Source organism: Dermacentor silvarum, chromosome 9 (assembly GCF_013339745.2).
Source record: "Dermacentor silvarum isolate Dsil-2018 chromosome 9, BIME_Dsil_1.4, whole genome shotgun sequence".
Lineage (NCBI taxonomy): Eukaryota > Metazoa > Arthropoda > Arachnida > Ixodida > Ixodidae > Dermacentor > Dermacentor silvarum.
Window position 1 is genome coordinate 32502749 of NC_051162.1, and position 19159 is coordinate 32521907.

Sequence of the window (19159 nt, forward strand, 5' to 3'; positions counted from 1 at the left end):
CTTCCCATTGTTAGGCATTAGAGACAATTTGCTTGTATTTCTGCGGCATAGTGCGTGCATCTACTCACAACGCACAATATACGATCAATGCGCGAAATGTCCAAATCACAAACACATTCGATGTCTTTTGGATGACCCTTGACTGCCACGTACGACGTTGACTGTCGAACATACTATAGATGTAAGCTAGACGTCGTTAAATGTCTTGGATATTTGGTCTTTTGTGGTACGTCCAATGAATATTTGTGGTTTGCTGGCTTATAGTGTAACGTACAAGTACGACAAGTACAGTCGTATCAAGTACGACGGCATTTTGAAAAGGTTGCATCACGACAATTTTGTTTGCTTCTGTGATTGGATGGCTGAGTAACACAACCCCGCGCGGTCTGTGTGCTTTGCCAACTGCTGTTTTTTAAAGTTGTATCCTACTATAGCAGAGCGCGCGTGGCTCACAAACATCCTACACCCGTACTGAGCTAGCCCGCATGGATGTGCTTCAATTTGGTGGTGGTAACCCATTGTGTGCACAAGGATGCACAAGGATACATTATATTTAGTGCGAAAGATACATTATTTCCACAGAGCTCTGCTTCCTTAAGCTATTCCCATCTGTTTTGATGAAGAAAATGCAATTTTTATGGACATTATATAGCAGGTACCATTCATTTTTTCGCCAACGTATCATTTTATCTCAGTGGGGGACACTGGTAAATAAGCTAACAACGCAGATTCATTTTTTTTCAACATTTCTCAGAAATTATAATAAAATACCACCACTTATCCTTTAAAATTGCTTTATGGCGCACATTGTAGTCGCCTGAGTGCTGCCTGCAGCAGTGCAAACAACTGGTTCAATTCACATATAATACCCGTCCCCCCTCCCTTTAAAGTTAATTTCTTGAAGCTTATACCGGGTGACCCAACTATCACTCACCAAGATTTAAATATATGAAATGCCACGTAGCTGGACAGAACCAAGGTAACGTTGTTTGCCGTCGCTTGGAGATACTCTGATTATTTTTGCATTTTGCCTAATTACATAATTAGCCTTAATGAATTAATCAACTTCTAAAATGTTATAATTAGATGAAAAATGAGAAAATTGTAGAGCAACATGAAAAGCTCCAGATACAGCTTTCTGTTGCTCAATACACGCTACATAAAAGTGTTTTTCCGAGCGTGAAAGAAGCCCACGAATACACGCAGAGTGCCTCGAGCGGCCAGTCGTGCCTCAATTTTGCGTGTATTCGCAGGCGTCTTTCACGCTCGGAAAAACACTTTTATGTAGCGTGTATTGAGCAACAGAAAGCTGTATCTGGAGCTTTTCATGTTGCTCTACAATTTTCTCATTGACCTTTTTCATGTAATTATAACATTTTAGAAGTTGATTATTTCATTAAGGCTAATTATTTCATTAGCCAAAATGAAAAAAAAATAATCAGAGTATCTCCAAGCGATGGCAAACAACATTACCTTGGTTCTGTCCAGCTACGTGGCATTTTCATATTTTGTAAGTTTGGCTCGGGTTACGTCAAACACCCTCTGCACAGTATAACGTCGCTGTGGGATAATCGATATCATAAATTCATTGTTCATTGTGCTGACAAAGTCGCATAACAATCGGCGCTACAACGCTTTCCTAAATTTAGGAGCATTTTTGTGTATTTCTCTTCCCTGAACGACAATAGTCCTTGTGTCAGTAACACGTTACATGTGACCCAAGTCTTAAAACTTTTTTTTGTACGCGGAGCAAGGTTTGCCGCCTGCGTTTCCGTCTCAATGTGAGTGCATCTGCAACTTTCGCTCGCACAGTTTCAGAATTTTGTGTGCCTATACCACCTGGTTTAAAAATATGCATGTTCATGCAGACTCTAGCGGTTGTATGTGCAATGTTATAATCTAAAACATACGAAAGTATGAAAAGCATTTGAACTTACAAAGCACTTACTAACGGACGATGCATGAAGTTAGCAAGTAGACTTGCTTTTCGCAAGGACAATGTGCACATATGCAAAGATATTAACGGTAAATGAAAACACATTCTGACGCCGTAATAAAGGGAGCTGGTGGATTCCACAGTGAACTGTAGATAATTCACAACAGCCATATAAACCCAATTGAACTTGCTAACAAAGAACAAATATAAGTTCAGTTTTTAATCAGGAACGAGGTTAGAATGGCTTCGTAAGGTATGCCCCGGGGAAAAAAAGGCAGGAAAATATGTAATAGCAGCCGATGTGGCAAGGGCTGGCGGAGATTCCGTACTCTAAACGCTTGCGATACTTTGTAAGCAATGCCTCACGACTTGAAGTCTACCAGAGATTTGCCATGGTGGAAACTAAATATGAATTCACAAAAAAAGGAGTCCTCATAGAATTGTAGGCTCATGAGCTTGTTTTTCGCATTATAAAAAATAGTCACTCACCTAATTTCGAATAGTAACAGGCTAACACTTGACATACCTTATCAACCCAGAAAACGAGGTGGCTTAGAAATGAATATTCAGTAACATATTATATCTGCGACATTTCTCTGATAACCGATAAGACTGAGGACTGCAACCTCTATATACAGGGTGTTGAAAATTAAGCGTTATGGTTTCCTTAAAATTAGGCACCGCGAGGCACGCGAAAACACCTGTGCAAATGAGTTGTGTGGCCGGAGGCGCACAAAGTGAGATGATAATTATCGCGGTCAACAGCCACATTAACTAAAATTGAATAATGAACTTTTTGTTGACTGCAGTAAGTGGGTATGTTTGTATTGAAAAGTTAGAGGCAGTCGTGTTTCTACACAGTATCCGTTGGAAGAATTGGAAGCAAGAAAACACAATCTCTCCAATGCTATTCACTGCAAGCTTGAATGGAGTATTCAGTGTGTTAGATGGGGAAAAATGAAGTTTGAGCATAAACGGGGAATGACTCAACAAGTTATGATTTGCAGAGAATATTGTGTGCTCAGCAACACTGCAGGTATCTTGCAACAATTGATAATCGTGACACTTTTGGTCTTCTTGTTACTACATCATTAGGAAAACATGTTTTCCACAAGTACAGGGGAAAGAAAATAAAAAAAATGCACAAGACAGAATGCTAACTTCCAACATCACTTTATTTCTAAAAACAGCTTTTTATACAATTTGGCGACAACACGTGGCATGCATGCTTGCATCGCCTTCTAAGAAATTCAACCTTGTCATCGCTCAAAAAAAAAGTCACAGGTGGGGTGCTTACAGAATTTAACTAAGTCGTAAAATTATTACAGCTTCAACAAAGTCGCGTGCCAGCATACCGCAGTCCTTACAATGGTACATGCATTAAATGAATAAAATTGTTTTCCAAGACATAAAATGTGTTTCCTGTAAGAAAAAAAAAGCTGTAGCATTTAGATTATTTCATCTTTTTCGTGTAACTGCGCTAAACAAACTCTTTCTTAGCATAACGATACATTCAAAATTTGAACAGGTGGCATCTGAAGAATAGGTTTACGAAAAAGCCGCAGTTTCGCCCGACTGGTGAAGCATCGATTGCGATAGCAAATTAGTTGACAGCTATATGAAGTACGAATAGTAATTTTATCGGCCACATAAAGTGGTAAATATTCACTTACTATCTAAATAAACAAGCACGGTGTCACGCGCGTACTGGTGAACATGAACACATCTCGCTCGATGACAGCGGTAACTTGTCAAAACGCTGGAGTGAGAAAGCGCGCTTGCAGCAGCAAGCAAATTGACCTTCGCGCTGGCTCTCGCTTCAACGCGAACTAAACGTCGAAAGCAGAGCGCATACGAAGCTACCGGCACTCGGCGCATGCACTTTGTTCCCATTGCAGATCGCTTTGAAGATGAGGCCCACGCAGGCGCACACTTCGGCTGCACCGCCGATCGCTTTCAAGATACGGCGCCCGCGCGGCAGCTCTGTGAGCAGCAGCCGACGGAGCAGAACGCACCCCCACCACCCCCACCCGTCTCCGTCGCCTCCTCCCCGTTTCTCGCGCGCGAACGAAGACCACGCGCTTCCGGCCGCCTTCCTCTCTCGCGTGCACGAGATTAAGCTGTGATAGCCGGCTCACCCTCGCACGCTTTCACTCGCACACACAGCGTACGGCGCGCGGCGACGATTTTATCACCGTTGGACTTTATACGGAACCGCACGGCGACGGCAAAATGTGCTTGGAGTGTCCATATAATTGCTATCTCAATAATATATATAATGTGCAACAGTAAGACCAAGGCAATTTTGGATAGCGTGACAAGAAACCAAGAGTTCTGGCTTTGCTGTCAACCTTTTGAAGCTGTGCTAACGTACAGCTTCTAGGCCATGTAGCCATAGGGAGAGCCGGGTAAGGCGATACATCGATTTTCGATAGCAAATTAGTGGACAACTAGCTATAGGAAGGATAGTAGTTTTATCAGCTGTATAACTAGTAAACATAGGCGTACGAACTAAATTAACAAGCATGCTGCCCGCGCGCACAAGCAAAAATGAACAGATCTCACTCGATGACCGCGGAAACACGGTGTCAAAGCGCTGGAGTGAGGAAGCATGGCAGTAGCAGCGAGTGAACTGGCCTTCGTGCTGCGTCTCGCATCAACGCGAACTAAGCCGTAGAAAACCCAGCGCGCGGCGGACTCTGTCCCCGTCGCAGATGGCTTTCAAATACAGCGGCCCGTAATAGAACGCGGCTCCCCTCCTTACCCTCTCCCCGGAGCCTTGCGTGCGACGGAAGATGGCGCGCTTCCTCCCCGCTTTCCTCGCTTGCGTGCACGAGATTGAGTCGCGATATCCGCCTCACCGTCGCACGCTTTCGCTTGCACATATAGCATACGGCACGCGGCGACCATTTTATTGCCTTTGGATTTATACGAAACCTAACGGTGACGCCGACGGCTACTGCAGAAATGCGCCTGGAGTGTACATATAGTTGCTATCACAATCAGAAATGACCAGAAGATCAAGATTGTGTTGGAGCCCGTATGGCAGCCACTCCCGAGCGGAGATCAGCAGCTTAAGGATATCCGTGAAAGGAAAAATTTACAGTCGGCGCATCATACGAGTACTAACTTAGTGGGCCAAAAATTGGAGGATAACGTTTGAGCAGAACCTTTAAGCACATCTCAACGAGCAATGGACGAGATTTCTGCTAGGCTTAGCGTTAAGAGACATGGAAAAAAGACAGTCTGGATCAGAGATGAATCGGTGGTAGCCGATGTTCTAGCTGATATTTAGGAGGAAGTAAATCTAGTTTGGTACGTCTGTAGTGAAGAAGAGGGACGATGCAGCGGGGCATCCTTACCAGCGCTGTCTAGTGGGGCAGTCTCTCCAGCGCATCGCTCGGACTACGCCGCTCGTGCTCGCGGTTCCCTGAACTTCTCGAACGGTCAGCCCTAACGCTTGCATGCAATAAACGCCTTTACAAGTGGTGGAGAGTGCTACGCTCCAACGCATCCTGGAGCTTCGATCCCGTACCCTTCCCTTCAACCATGTCTCAGGACGCATCTCAGCCGACGACCCAGCACATTCCGTTGACTCCTGCACCCTCCGTCGTGTGCTCTGTTCTACCTCGCCACGAGGATCCTCCTGTTTTCAGCGGCACAGACGACAACGACGTGGAGGACTGGCTGTCCACGTATGAGCGAGTAAGCGTCATCAATAAATGGGACGATGACGCAAAACTAAGCAACGTGCTCGTTTACCTCGCACGCGTGGGAAGCCTCCGGTACCACCACGAGACGGAAATTCCGACATGGTCCGCGTTCAGAACCTCACTAGTAGCTGTGTTTGGTCGTCTTGCTGCGCGCAAGGTGCGAGCTGAATCCCGCTTGCGAGAACGTGCCCAAAAGCCGGGAGAGTCCTTCACTAGCTACATCGAAGATATCCTGGACTTGTGTAAGCGCGTGGACGCGACGATGTCGGAATCGGACAGAATCCGAAACGTTATGAAAGGAATCGAGGACGCCGCTTTCAACATGCTGCTCGCTAAGAATCCGCAATCCGTCACAGAGACCGTTACGCTATGCCAAAGTTACGAGGAGCTACGCAGGCAGCGCTTGTTGAATCGTCGGTCTTCATCACGCGACGAACACATCGCTGGACTGGCTACCACCTTCGACCAGACCGCACTGCTTGCGGAAATGAAAGCATTCATTCGGGAGGAAGTAGCAGGCCAACTCTCATTGGTACCCTTTGCTCAACCATCGCATGTGCCACAGCCCGCTTCGACTATCGTGCCTCCGCTCCGCCGTGCCACCGAGCAAAAAATCGCCGAGGTATTGCCCGACCACCGTCACCATGTTCCTGCGCCTATGCCACTGAGCTACACCGAGGTCGTGGCTCGACCTCAACAGGCCCCGGCACCAGCACCAGCACCGCTCAGCTACGCTGAAGTCGTCGCGCGGCCCCACCCACTCCCTGCTCATGTGCCCCTCACGTTTGCCGACGTCGTGGCTAGGCCACCAGTGCAGCCCGCTATACAGTCCTATCACCAGCCGCTCTATACCGGACGTGCTCCGACATGGGCGGGACCAGCGACAGCGAACCGTTGGCATACATCTGACAACCGGCCTATATGCTTTGCCTGCGGCTACGCCGGTCACATGACCCGTTTCTGTAATCGTGTGCAGCCGCCCAGCGTCGCATCATTCATGCCAAACCGTTCGCCCCGTCCATCTTACGACCCACCTTTCGGTGGGTCACCAACATACCGCCAACCACTGAACACCCGCCGTTCCCCATGTCCACGCCGGCGCTCGTTATCGCCGATGCGGCCTCGTGCCACCCCTCGGGATGAGGAAAACTAACGGTCGCATTCCAAGAGGCAAGGGCTGCGACAACGTCAAAGTGCACAAGTCCTCATTGCAGCCCCTCCAATGTGATAGACGTGTTTTGTCGACGGTGTCCGCGCGTCTGCACTCGTGGACACAGGCGCAGCCGTATGTGTTATGGACGCTACACTTTGCCGCTTACTTCGGAAAGTAACGACGCATCTGTCGGGACTATCCCTTCGCACAGCCAGTGCTCAGCATATTCGACCCTTGGCGTCTTGCACTGCTCGTGTAGAAATTCAGGACGTTGTCTACGCAGTAGAATTCTTCGTCCTTTCCTCCTGCTCTCACGATGTCATCCTCGGCTGGGATTTTCTCTCGCGCCACAATGCCGTTATTGATTGCGCACGGGCTGAAATAGAACTATTGCCGCTGCTCGATTTGATGCCCACTGATGCTCCGTCGCTTTCCAGGAAACTGATCGTCGAAGCCGACACTCAGGTTGCTCCCAACGCCTCAATGATCGTGTCCATGCACTGCACGGGCCTCTCGGACGCCATTGCATTACTTTCTCCGTCTGGCCGTATCCTCGCAAGGAAGGGCCTGTTGCTACCTTTTGCGACCGTGGACATCGTCAAGGGCACTAGCCCAATTTTCGTTTGCAACCCGTGCCAATGACCCTGTCATGCTTCTCCGAGGAGAATGTGTTGGTACCGTGGAAGCCATCGACGACTTGTAAGTTATCGACGTGCCCGACTACCCGAATTGCACCACCTACCGTACGCTCAGTGCTATATCTACATCTGACGCATTGCCCAGAGATGTATTTGGTTCCTCCATCGCTGGAACCCTTACAGCGGCCCAGCGTTCCCAGCTGCTGTCCCTCTTGGAAGAATTTCGTTCGTCTTTCGACGTGGGGCAAGCTTCCCTTGGTCGGACTTCCGCTGTAACGCACCACATCGACACTGGCTCTCACCCACCATTGCGACAACGCCCATATCACGTTTCTGCCAGCGAACGTCGTGTGAATAACGAGCAAGTCGACGACATGCTTCAGCGCGACGTAATTCGACCCTCGAAAAATCCATGGCCTTCTCCTGTCGTCCTTGTTACAAAGAAGGACGGCTCCATAAGGTTTTGCGTCGATTATCGCCGTCTCAACAAGATCACTCGCAAGGACGTCTATCACCTGCCACGCATAGACGACGCAATTGACTGCCTGCAAGGAGCCGAGTTCTTTTCATCTCTGGATTTGCGCTCCAGGTATTGGCAAGTACCTATGGAAGAAGTAGATCGGCCGAAAACAGCCTTTATCACGCCCGACGGCTTGTACGAGTTTAACGTCATGCCTTTTGTACTTTGTAATGCGCCAGCGACATTCGAGCGCATTATGGACACAGTTCTGCGAGGCTTAAAGTGGCACACATGTTTGTGCTATCTTGACGACATCGTAGTTTTCACGCCCGACTTCCCCACGCACCTCGAACGCCTCCGGCGTGTTTTGACGTGTTTATCGAACGCCGGCCTACAATTAAATTTCAAGAAGTGCCGATTTGCTGCACGGCAACTCACGATTCTTGACTATGTTGTTTCCAAGGACGGAATTCTCCCCGACCCCGACAAACTTCGCGCCATTGCCGAATTCCCTAAGCCAACGTCCATCAAAGAATTGCGCAGTTTCATCGGTCTATGCTCGTACTTCAGACGCTTCATTAGGAATTTCACCGCCATCGTATCGTCCCTGACGAAGCTCCTAGGGGGCAACGGCCTCCTCACCTCCTGGTCATCAGAGTGTGAGGAGGCGTTCACGAGTCTTTGTCGTTTGCTGACTTCCCCCCAATTTTGCACCACTACGATCCGACGGCCCCTACAGAGGTACACAGATGCCAGCGGTGTTGGCCTTGGCGCTGTGCTCGCGCAACGCAAGCAAGGGTTCCCTGAGTATGTCGTCGCTTATGCCAGCCGAACGGCTTACGAAAGCCGAGCATAATTACACCGTGACAGAAAAAGAATGTCTCGCGATCATCTGGGCTCTTACTAAGTTCCGGCCATATTTGTATGGCCACCCATTTGATGTCATCACGGACCACCACTAACTACGTTGGCTGGCGTCATTGAAATATCCGTCCGGCCGTCTTGCACGTTGGGCACTTCGCCTGCAAGACTGCGACATCCGCGTACTCTACCGCAGCGGACGACACCACTAGGACGCCGATGCCCTCTCGCGATCTCCCTTGGCTGACAACAATATATCTCTTTTGACTGTATCTTCCATCGACTTTCGCACCATCGCTTCTGAGCAGCGCAAGGACCCCTGGATTGCGTCGCTTATAGGCTGGCTCTCTGATCCATCGACGAGGTCAACTCGCGCGTTGCGCCGTCAAGCTCACCATTTCGCCATTCGCGACGACCTGCTTCACCGGCGCAATTACAGCTCCCACGGCCGCCAGTGGTTGTTAGTAGTGCCTCGCAGCCTGCGTTCCGAAATATGCGCTGCTTTCCACGTCGATCCCCAGTGGCAATGGTTTTGAAACGCCACTCTGGCGTTTTCAAGACTTACCAGCACCTTCAGCAGCGGTACTACTGGCGAGGGATGTACAGCTACGTTCAAAAGTTCGTACGCTCTTGTCCCGATTGCCAGCGCCGGAAATCTTCACCCCGCCTCTCGCCAGCTGGGCTGCAACCTTTACCTTGCCCCACCCGGCCCTTTGGGCGCGTCGGTATAGATTTGTACGGGCCCCTTCCCATGACATCGGCTAGAAACCGCTGGGCTATTGTTGCAGTTGACCACCTTACGCGATACGCTGAAACTGCGGCGCTTCCGGCAGCTACTGCGCGCGACATTGCCTCCTTCCTGCTTCGTCGGTTCATTCTGCGTCATGGGCCACCCCAGGAGCAGCTCAGGGACCGCGGACGTGTCGTCCTCTCGGAAGTAGTTGAAGCTGTTCTCAGAGAGTGCCACGTTGTTCATCGCTCAACAACGGCGTACCATCCTCAATCCAATGGACTCACGGAACGATTCAACCGTACGCTCGGCGACATGCTCTCAATGTACGTCTCCTCCGACCACACAAACTGGGACGCCATTCTGCCCTTCGTCACCTACGCGTACAAAACCGCTACGCAGAGCACTACTGGTTTTTCGCCATATTTCTTATTGTACGGCCGGCACCCATCGCACACCATCGACACAATGCTACCATACCGGCCCGACGCATCTGAATGTGCGCCTATTTCTGACACGGTGAGACATGTCGAAGAGTGCCGCGACCTCACCCGGGCCTTTACCTCCAATGTCCAAGAGCGCCAGAAGAACACTCGCGGTGACACCACCTCTGCGCCCACCTTTCTTCCTGGAGCGCTTGTGTGGCTCCCAGTTCCTTCCGCTGCACCTGGTCTGTCTTCCAAGTTAATGCCCAAGTATGAAGGTCCCTACCGCATCGTCGAGCGTGCATCACCCGTCAACTATGTGATTGAACCCGTTGAACCATCTTCGGACATGCGCCGTCGCGGACGCGACATTGTCAACGTCGAGCGCCTCAAGCCGTTTTATGATCCCCTAATAGTGACGAACTGTTAGCTCGCCGGCCGTCTCCCTTTTTCATGCCCAGGGTAATTGTAGTGAAGAAGAGGGACGATGCAGCGGGGCATCCTTACCAGCGCTGTCTAGTGGGGCAGTCTCTCCAGCGCATCGCTCGGACTACGCCGCTCGTGCTCGCTGTTCCCTGAACTGATCCAAATGTCAGCCCTAACGCTTGCACGCAATAAACGCCTTTACACGTCATATAATGCGTAGAGAAGAAAAGCAGTAGGGCGTTGTAATAATAGTAAATGTTGCAAGGAAAAAAAACGCAGTCTCAGATGGCAGAGAATAAGGTGGTGCAATGAGATTAAAAAAGTTTGCAGGCATAAGACGGAATCGGCTGATGCGGCAAGGAGGTAACTGAAAATCACCCGGCGATGCCTTTTTAATGCCGCGGCCTTAGCTTTGCATTGCTTGCAGAAATGGTGCTGTTGTTTTTAATGATGATCATCACAATGAACAACAACAAAAAAAAACAGTGATAGATGCAAAACTGGTGCCAGTCATGGATTTTCTAGCAACTGCGTGTGTTGTGCGCACTTTTCCTTCAATTTCACGATTTCAACATGCCCCTAAAGTTCCCAGTCGAAAATCTGACGGGCGAAATAGCTTTGAAACCGTGAATCAGTGATTCTCGCATATCAAGTGTGCCTCAGGGATCAGTTCTAGAACCTTGGTATTTTGTAATTTATGCTAACGATTTACCCAATGTAATCTCTTCTCTTTGCCTTCTTTCTGGCGACTGCGTGATTGACAGAACAAAGTTTCCACCTTTTATACCAATAATATAATAATAATATCGGCGTCCACATCGCCGATAATCTATTTACAAATCTGTTCGCTCACTAATATCGTAAGCCATTCGCATGCTTCGTTTTCTAAAATTATTTTTATCTTGTTTCTACAGCACTTAAAGCACAATTATACATCACTTATGTACACCCTAGCCTACACGGCTTACCAGGCTGGGACGCCGGTCACGGGGCACTAATAAATAAGATTTAAGATATTCAGAATAGCTCCGCTCATTTTGGTATGTCTAACTGTCGTCGCCCAGCCAGCGTAACCAGCTTGAAATACATTCATAACCTGCCTTAACTTGAAGAAGGCTGTCGCGCCTCTGTCTCTTTCATACAGTGTATCACAATAATCAAAGTATTAAACGCACATTGCATCAAACCAGCTCCAGTAATTTCAGACGTCTAGACCACGTGCTCAAAGTTAGCACTCCGCGTCAAAAACTGTTACTTATTCCCAGTCCTTCATTCCTAAATCATGTCATGACTGGAACCACTTTCCTGCCTTGTTAGTCGGCATTACGTACACTGATCGTATCCGCCGATCACTAGCCAGCATAATCTGAATAAAAAGCATTCTTGTTTTGTGTGTGTGCTCATATATGTTCTGTTTACGGATTATTTCGTTTTATTTTGCTTTGTTTGCACGTGTAATACCCCATCTTATTGACATGAGAAAATCATTTGATGACACTATTTGCTTAATTGCTGGTTGCGTTGTGTGTTATTTATTTTATTTAATTTTTTGCTTGTGTGTGTGATTGTAGCTTCTCTCCTCTCTAATGTTTTGTGTGCCTTCAGGGTACAATTAGTAAGTAAGTAAGCAAGTAAATAAATAAATAAATAATTAAATAAATAAATAAATAAATAAATAAATAAATAAATAAATAAATAAATAAATAAATCCTGACGTCCGCCATCACATTATGTGCTAGGTGTAAAAATCGTCTCGTAATAAGCGTTTGCAGTGTCTTTTCATCGCTAAAAATGTTCAATAACACACCTGATGTACGGTAAATGTATATGTTCAATGTTCAATGCGTATTAAAAGTTTACAACAAATGGTTCTGCAGGGCTGTGCATCCACAAACATTTCTACAGATTAAAGAAATGCTCTGGACGATATTCGTGGTTGCTCAATGTCTCTGTGTGGTGGCTGATGACGACATGGTTTTGAAAGTTCCTTACGAAGAGGACCCTGCGCACTACGATGAACAACATATTCGCGATGTAAGTAAAACATACATTTTTATTTTACGGAGTTTAACTGCTGCCTGCTGACAAACGATCAATCAGATTGTCGTAAATACGCGTTTTATACGTGAAATAGTCCAGAAGCATCTGTCTCTAACTTGTTGCTCTGATGAAGAACATCTGGACAGCTTCCAAACACTGCGGAATTGTTTGGTTGCTCCGTTCATGGTGGTGAAAGGACAGCTAACACAAATTGCCGTTACCTGGCAGTTGCCTCCCAATTTACTCTCGCCAGTTTTCAGTACAACATAATTGGAAATTTGTTACTAGTGCCGCTGTCATAGGTATTTATTTAACAAGGTACGTGATATCTTATACAATAAAGTACTATTATATACTATTTTGCATAAATGAGCTCCCCGAGGTGTTAGTTCAAGAACTGGGCCGTATGAGCAACAATTACGGTTCTACATCAGGCTTAACTGGTAAGCCGCTTTACTCGGAGGTAATATAAATGTAGTCAAGTGGATTCAATCGTACCTTATTATCAGAATGCTGTATGTGCAAATCAAAGAAAAAATCGAAAATTTCGCATCTAACATCAGCTCTCCCACAGGAGATTGTGCTAGGACCTGTTCTATTTTTTGTTACATTAACGGGGACATCATAAATGAACCAGCTAGCAAAATCGCGGTGCGTTTATGTGCAGATGATTTTTTGTTGTAGTTCGAAATTTCATGTGTTGAAACTCAGAATTAAATTCAGCACTAGAAGCTATTAGCAACAGGTGCTCGCGGCGAAAAATTAAAATAAATACGAAAAAACGGTTTACGCGGGAATAACAAGAAGGAACCAGTTGTTGTTTGGTTATAAGCTTGACGGTAAGCCTATATATGAAATTCGAGTCATTTCAAGCATTGAGGCGTTATAATACTAAGATTTATCTTGGAAAAACACATTATTAATATATGTAGCGCAGCTGAAACGACATTTTGACCATTAAGACATAAGCTGAAGCTTGTTCTCTGAGATGTAAAACTTACAGCCTACCTGATGGTTCGTCCTACGTTGTACTATGCTAGCATAGTATGGGAATCCTATAGAATAACTGAAGTAAGCAAAAATGGAAGAAATCCAGAGACGTGCAGCAAGGCTTATTATGTCGAAGTATAAGGTACACGGTCTTCGGAGACTGATGTCCTGTCTAAACTAAACTTGCCTCAGCTCTCAATGCCGTGCAAAGTTGCTAGATCGAAGTTTATTCGCTAAATAAATGTAATTGCTTTACTTTTAACAAACAAAGCTATATACAAAAAAGGATGTCATGGTCTGTTAGATCTAGCCATGTCGACCAACTTACGCCCATACAATCAAAAATCGAGGCATTTATAAGTACTCTCTTTTTGCTAGAACGACTGAAGTATGGCATTTACCTCCACATAATATAACTAAATTTGAATCCTCAGAACAGTTTGAAAAATTAGTACTGGCCTATTACACCTCAAGTAACGTGGTAACACACACATTGTGTACACACAGTGGTAACACACATTGTGTATTCACACAGGTGCTATGCGTAGTCAAACAATGTATCAAGAACTTGGAGGAAGCTTAAGCTTCGCCTTTAAGAGTGGAACGCGATAGCATTCAAATGTCCCTGACTGCTTCTCACGCTTCCCGGCAACTGCAGTTTATGTAACTCTAATGTTTACCTGCAAACGCTGGAGGCGAACGCTATGCACGAAGGCGAGCTTTCTGGTTCTGTCTTTTTTCTTTCCGCCGCTGCGGCGGATGCGCGGAGGCGAGCGCCATTTGGGTGGTGTTTCAAGGAACCGAGCGGTGCGCGCTGCGCCCACTAAGACAGACCTCAAACGGCAGCTGGAAAATGGGTTTGTGTTTGAGTTTCCGCGTAACACAGTGGCGTAGCCAGAAATTTTGTTCGGGGGGGGGGGGGGGGGCTCAAGTTGCAGCGCGGCCCCCTCCTTATAGAACTTGTCGAGGCATCAAATACATGAATAATAACTGCATTGCCATTGACAATGCCATTGTATATTAGATGCTGCAAACGAATTACTGAACGCTACGCACTGTGAAGACAAGTAAAATATGTATTTTTGCCTAAAACAATATGTTCGTATGTCCCAAAAATTGTGGCAGAAATAGCTGATATCAATGCTTCCGCGTTTTTTTTCTCTATTTAATAAGTAAAGAACATATTACGCGAACTTTAGAACTATATCAGTTCGAAACGAGCAAAGCAGTGCATGCAGCTGATATGAAAAACGTAAAGGCCATAAAATGAACAAGTTGAGGACAAATATTTTGATGAATCTTTGTCATTCAAAAACCTTGTTTACATTTTTGTACATATGCAAGGGCCAGTGAAAAACCTCAATGACGCTGTCCTTCGTTGCAATGGATTGCGCAGGAGCACTTGTTACCGGTCGTGTGTAGTGAGTAATTGCAACGAAATTATAGTCGCAATAGTGAGTACATATGAAAAGCAAGAGTTCTGCAAAATATACATTAGAAATGCGAAGATAGAATGGAATATACAAATGCGAAGATAAAGGGCAAGAAAGTGTCGCTGGAAACCAAGTTCACTGCTTGTATACACAAAACCTCACAACGACATATTTAAATATACGAATATATCTGCAATAAATCTACGTATCTAAAGGAAACGTCACTGTATATAATGCGTCAAATAAGATAAATAAACAAGTTGCACAGTCACAGATGGTAAACTTCATGCATACGAGTATAAAGACAGACGATCCAGGCAGGAACAAAACTATGATACCAGAATTCGTGATATGCATTTGGGCCATGCTACGGTCGCGACAGCACCATGTGGCTAGAATAATAGAAAAATAATGCAGAAATCAATACGAAAATGCGCATTTTAACTGCCTGCACAGCGGCAACGATTATTCTGCACCCAAAATAAAAGAAGGGTATTGCTTCGTTTAAAAAAAGAAGTAAAAGCATGTAGCTAAACAGGAAAGAAAAGGACAAACGAAAGCCACAGATGATGCTGCAAGTTGATTTACCCAACATCCGAGTGCGATTTTGGGAAACGCCGCATGTGCCGGGCTTTCAGTGAGGAAAGTCGGTCGAAATCGGTTATTGATGTCCCCGTAATTTTTGTATTCGCATGATAATTTTGATAACCATGCTGTTACAATAAACGGTGAAAATTTCTGTGATTTTAAAAGCTAATGAACAGTCATACGTTTTCATAATTATTATTAAATAATTATAATTATTATTTTATAATAATTATTATAATAATAGGAACGTGAAGGAACAGATATTTTTACATGCATTTATTTTTGCTGCTTCGCTATCTAAACGATAAACTTTACTCGGCGGGGAAGTTTAGCAAAGCGTTTAGTAACTTCGTACACGTTGATGGCGACGTCTCTGTGGGCGTATAGAAGCGCCAGCATAACCATGCGTTCCTCAGACATTGTAGAGCGCAAGTGATTTTTTTAGTAATCTCATGTTTGAAATTCTCTCTGCGCTGGCAGTGGACTGGAAGGGTGACTATATAATCTGCAGCAGTTTGTACACATGTACAGGGTCGTCCACTCTTAGTGCGAACACGGCGCCGCGTGGCCACGCTCCGCGGAGCGCCAGCGCACACGGCGTGGCCGCGCATCGAAGCTAAGCGGCGCAGGCGCACAGGGGCTTGGAGGTGGGGCTTCGTGTCGTCTGCTAAAGTGCGCGAGCGCGCTGTGCTTTAGCAGACAACAGGCGGCACATACATAGCACATACGTACTCGAATCTGTAAGCATGCGTAGCTGTTAATAATGTTGGGTGGAGTATGTCGTTCTGTAACCATCGTCTTTAGATCGTTTTGCCTTCGCGGATATTCATGTGGCAAGACTGCTTTATATAAACCGAGAAGTTGCATATGCTTTATGATTCATGCTGGACTCATGTAGGTAGCGAATTTTATGTAGATCATTCTAATGATCATCCCACCCTGTACTGACCTTCGGGCTGACATAATAAATAAATAAATAAATAAATAAATAAATAAATAAATAAATAAATAAATAAATAAATAAATAAATAAATAAATAAATAACTCACACGAGTGTTTATTTGGGCGTCTTTTTCCCTGTCGACAGCAAAATTGTTGTCGAGTATCGACAACTTCGAGTATCGAATTATCGAATCGAATACGAATCGAATAGCAAAGACTGTTCGATTGATATTAGAATTCTCGAATATTTGCCAACCCTCACCAGACCATGATGCCCACAGCTTCCTTGTATTATGCTCGTACTTTCGCAATTTTGTCCATGATTTCGCCGACGTCGCACGTCATTTCTTGCAGCGACCTTCCGAAGAATGATGCCATTTTTTTTCGCGGAGTCCTTAACCTTTTCTACTCCTGTTCATTTGCATACGACACCCCAATATTACCGCATTAAGCCATGTGAATGGTAGTTCGCATGTTCTCAAGGACCCGACTAGCCTTGGCATTGATGCTTTTCTTGCACTACTTAATGTAGTCAAGCCTGTTCCGTAGCATACGCCAGCCTACGGCTCTTTCCATCATTGAAATACATCTCAGTCATCCCAGCGTACTTGGTCAGGCTTCAAGCAATAATGCTTCAGGGCTCCTTAAACATGGTATGTTTTATGTGCATGCTGCATTTTTACTTTCAGGTGGTCAACATCAACGGCAGAATTTGGGTTAAGAGTCGTAGTTACAATATAATGACCAAAAGACGGTGCTACTCAATAGAGAGACAATACGACTATGGCGGGAAGGAGTGGGTATACACATTTCGTTATAGGGATCCATACCGACCAGATGTCCTGTGAGTAATATCTTGGTATTTATTGAATACTGCAAGAATGGTTGTTTCATCTCAATTTTCTTTGTGTACAGCACGGCGTTCAATGGGACGTTACGCATACGAAGAACTGGGAACCACTCTGTGGAAAATGCGGCAATCTACACGTTTAACAAAGGTGAGCTGGTGTCCCGCGTCACCGATACCACGACCGGTTACCCTGTTCCCAGAACTAAGCATGTATAGTCACGTATAAAAAGCTAATTATATTATCGATGTACAAGTATCTTGTTTACCGCATTAAAAAGCATGGCTGCTGGTCTGTAAGACGATTGTGAGGAGTTGCTGACCGCTGACACCACAATTTCGCTGGAGCTGGCTACTTTCCTAAATCTTCGAAGCTAGCTGTAGAGTAAATAATGGTCATGACCTTGGTGGCAGTGACGCGTTGGACTAAGGGATTGTGTGGCGCTCGTAAATGCATTGGAGAAATTAACTTTAAAAAATAAACGAAAGAAAGAATTGTAAAGCTATCGTGCAATTCAGCGCTCACACGGCCATCGTGTAAGTTTGTTCGAATGAACGCACAGAGAGAAATATAGAAAATGGAAACTAAACAATAAACTTAAGAATGAGGACAGCGAGGTGCGCAAATCAAGTTATCCCTGGTGATTCACATATTCCAGTGCATGTGGCCCTGCACACCCTGCGACCCGCTACGATAAACACGAACTCCTGGCTGATCCACGTGGTGGAGCGACTAGGAAGAGAAGATGGGACAGTAAGGTTCAAGCTGCACTAGAAGCCCGACGAAAAGTGAATTGCTGGCACTGTCGCGAAAAGGTGACGGACAGCTCCGAGGAAACCTACACCAGAAGGACGGCGTGCAAGCCCTCACAGTTCAATATAGTAGAGGCGGAAGAAAAAGCAGCACAGGAGCGGATGTCGTTGGGTAAAGGATTGCCAGAAAATTCTGGTACATTGTCTAATTCACATTCGCAAGAACAGCTCAACATCCGCTTGACGAAAGTATGAGCGGAAGTGACAACCTGTCCATCCTGCTGACGTGCAGACCACTTACGACAGCTGCTTGCAAAGTTTATGCTCAGCAACCTCGAAAGCACAAGACTGGAGCAAATGAACAAACGCAGCACATTCGGTCAAAACTGGTCCAGCTAGACTCCAGTCTTTTTGTGGTTTTTGCGTACAAGCTTTTATATGTTCACCAGACTAGCCCGATGTCGAACTTTCCTAATGTGCGAAGACAGAGAGCGGGGACATAGACATGTGCATTTACCTCACCAGACAACATAAGGTCAAGAGAACATGTCCAAACCTCGACGCATGCAATGAAAAGCACATGACTGGGAGCTGAGCCGCTTCGAGGCAGACTTACTACCCAAGGTCTCGACGACATCCCAGCTGCCCGGGTGAAATATTTGTCGAAGGACCAGCTGGCTAACTTTTCCAGTGACATTCGCTGCGGAGCGCCCATGTAGTGACAAATTGGCTTCTTGGGAAGGTCATCCTTAAACACAAGAGAGGAGGTTGTAAGGGTCTTCTGAGGTATTACCAGCCTTTAACAGTCGTTTTGTATTGGCTTATTTCATACGAAAGGTTATTCATGTCTGGCTACACGTTTTACTCTTATGAAAAGTCCTTGTCAATGTACCTACTCTCATCGGTTCGTACGATTTACACGTACCATATGGGAATTATCATTATTTGAGAGACACTGCATGCCACTGTTTTCCACTGCGAAACCATGACTTAGACCGGAGAATAATTCCTCCTTTAGCTTTAGCTTCTAGGCAATACAATGTATCACCCGATAAAGTTATCGAGAATTAAAAGATCTTTTTTTTACAATCGTATCATGAATTCAACTATTTGTAGGTTTAAATAGGAATGCGTTACCACGTGGCCTTATGGTAAAACCCGCAATTTATTTCTTGTTTCAAAACAGCCAAACTAGAACCAAGCAACCACACTGTTGTTAGTGCG

The 19159-nt window shown here is 45.8% G+C and overlaps 1 protein-coding gene across 1 annotated transcript in view; it reads left to right on the forward strand.

Moving 5' to 3' along the window:
- The first annotated feature begins 1734 nt into the window (after positions 1 to 1734).
- The window catches only part of LOC119465201 (uncharacterized), a 56326-nt gene continuing 38901 nt past the window's right edge, over positions 1735 to 19159 (forward strand). Inside the window, exons 1-4 of the mRNA XM_037725998.2 lie at positions 1735 to 1781; positions 12220 to 12376; positions 17025 to 17179; positions 17251 to 17333. Coding sequence (XP_037581926.1) covers positions 1780 to 1781; positions 12220 to 12376; positions 17025 to 17179; positions 17251 to 17333 — 397 coding nt within the window. The 5' untranslated portion in view covers positions 1735 to 1779. The remainder of the gene's footprint in view (positions 1782 to 12219; positions 12377 to 17024; positions 17180 to 17250; positions 17334 to 19159) is intronic.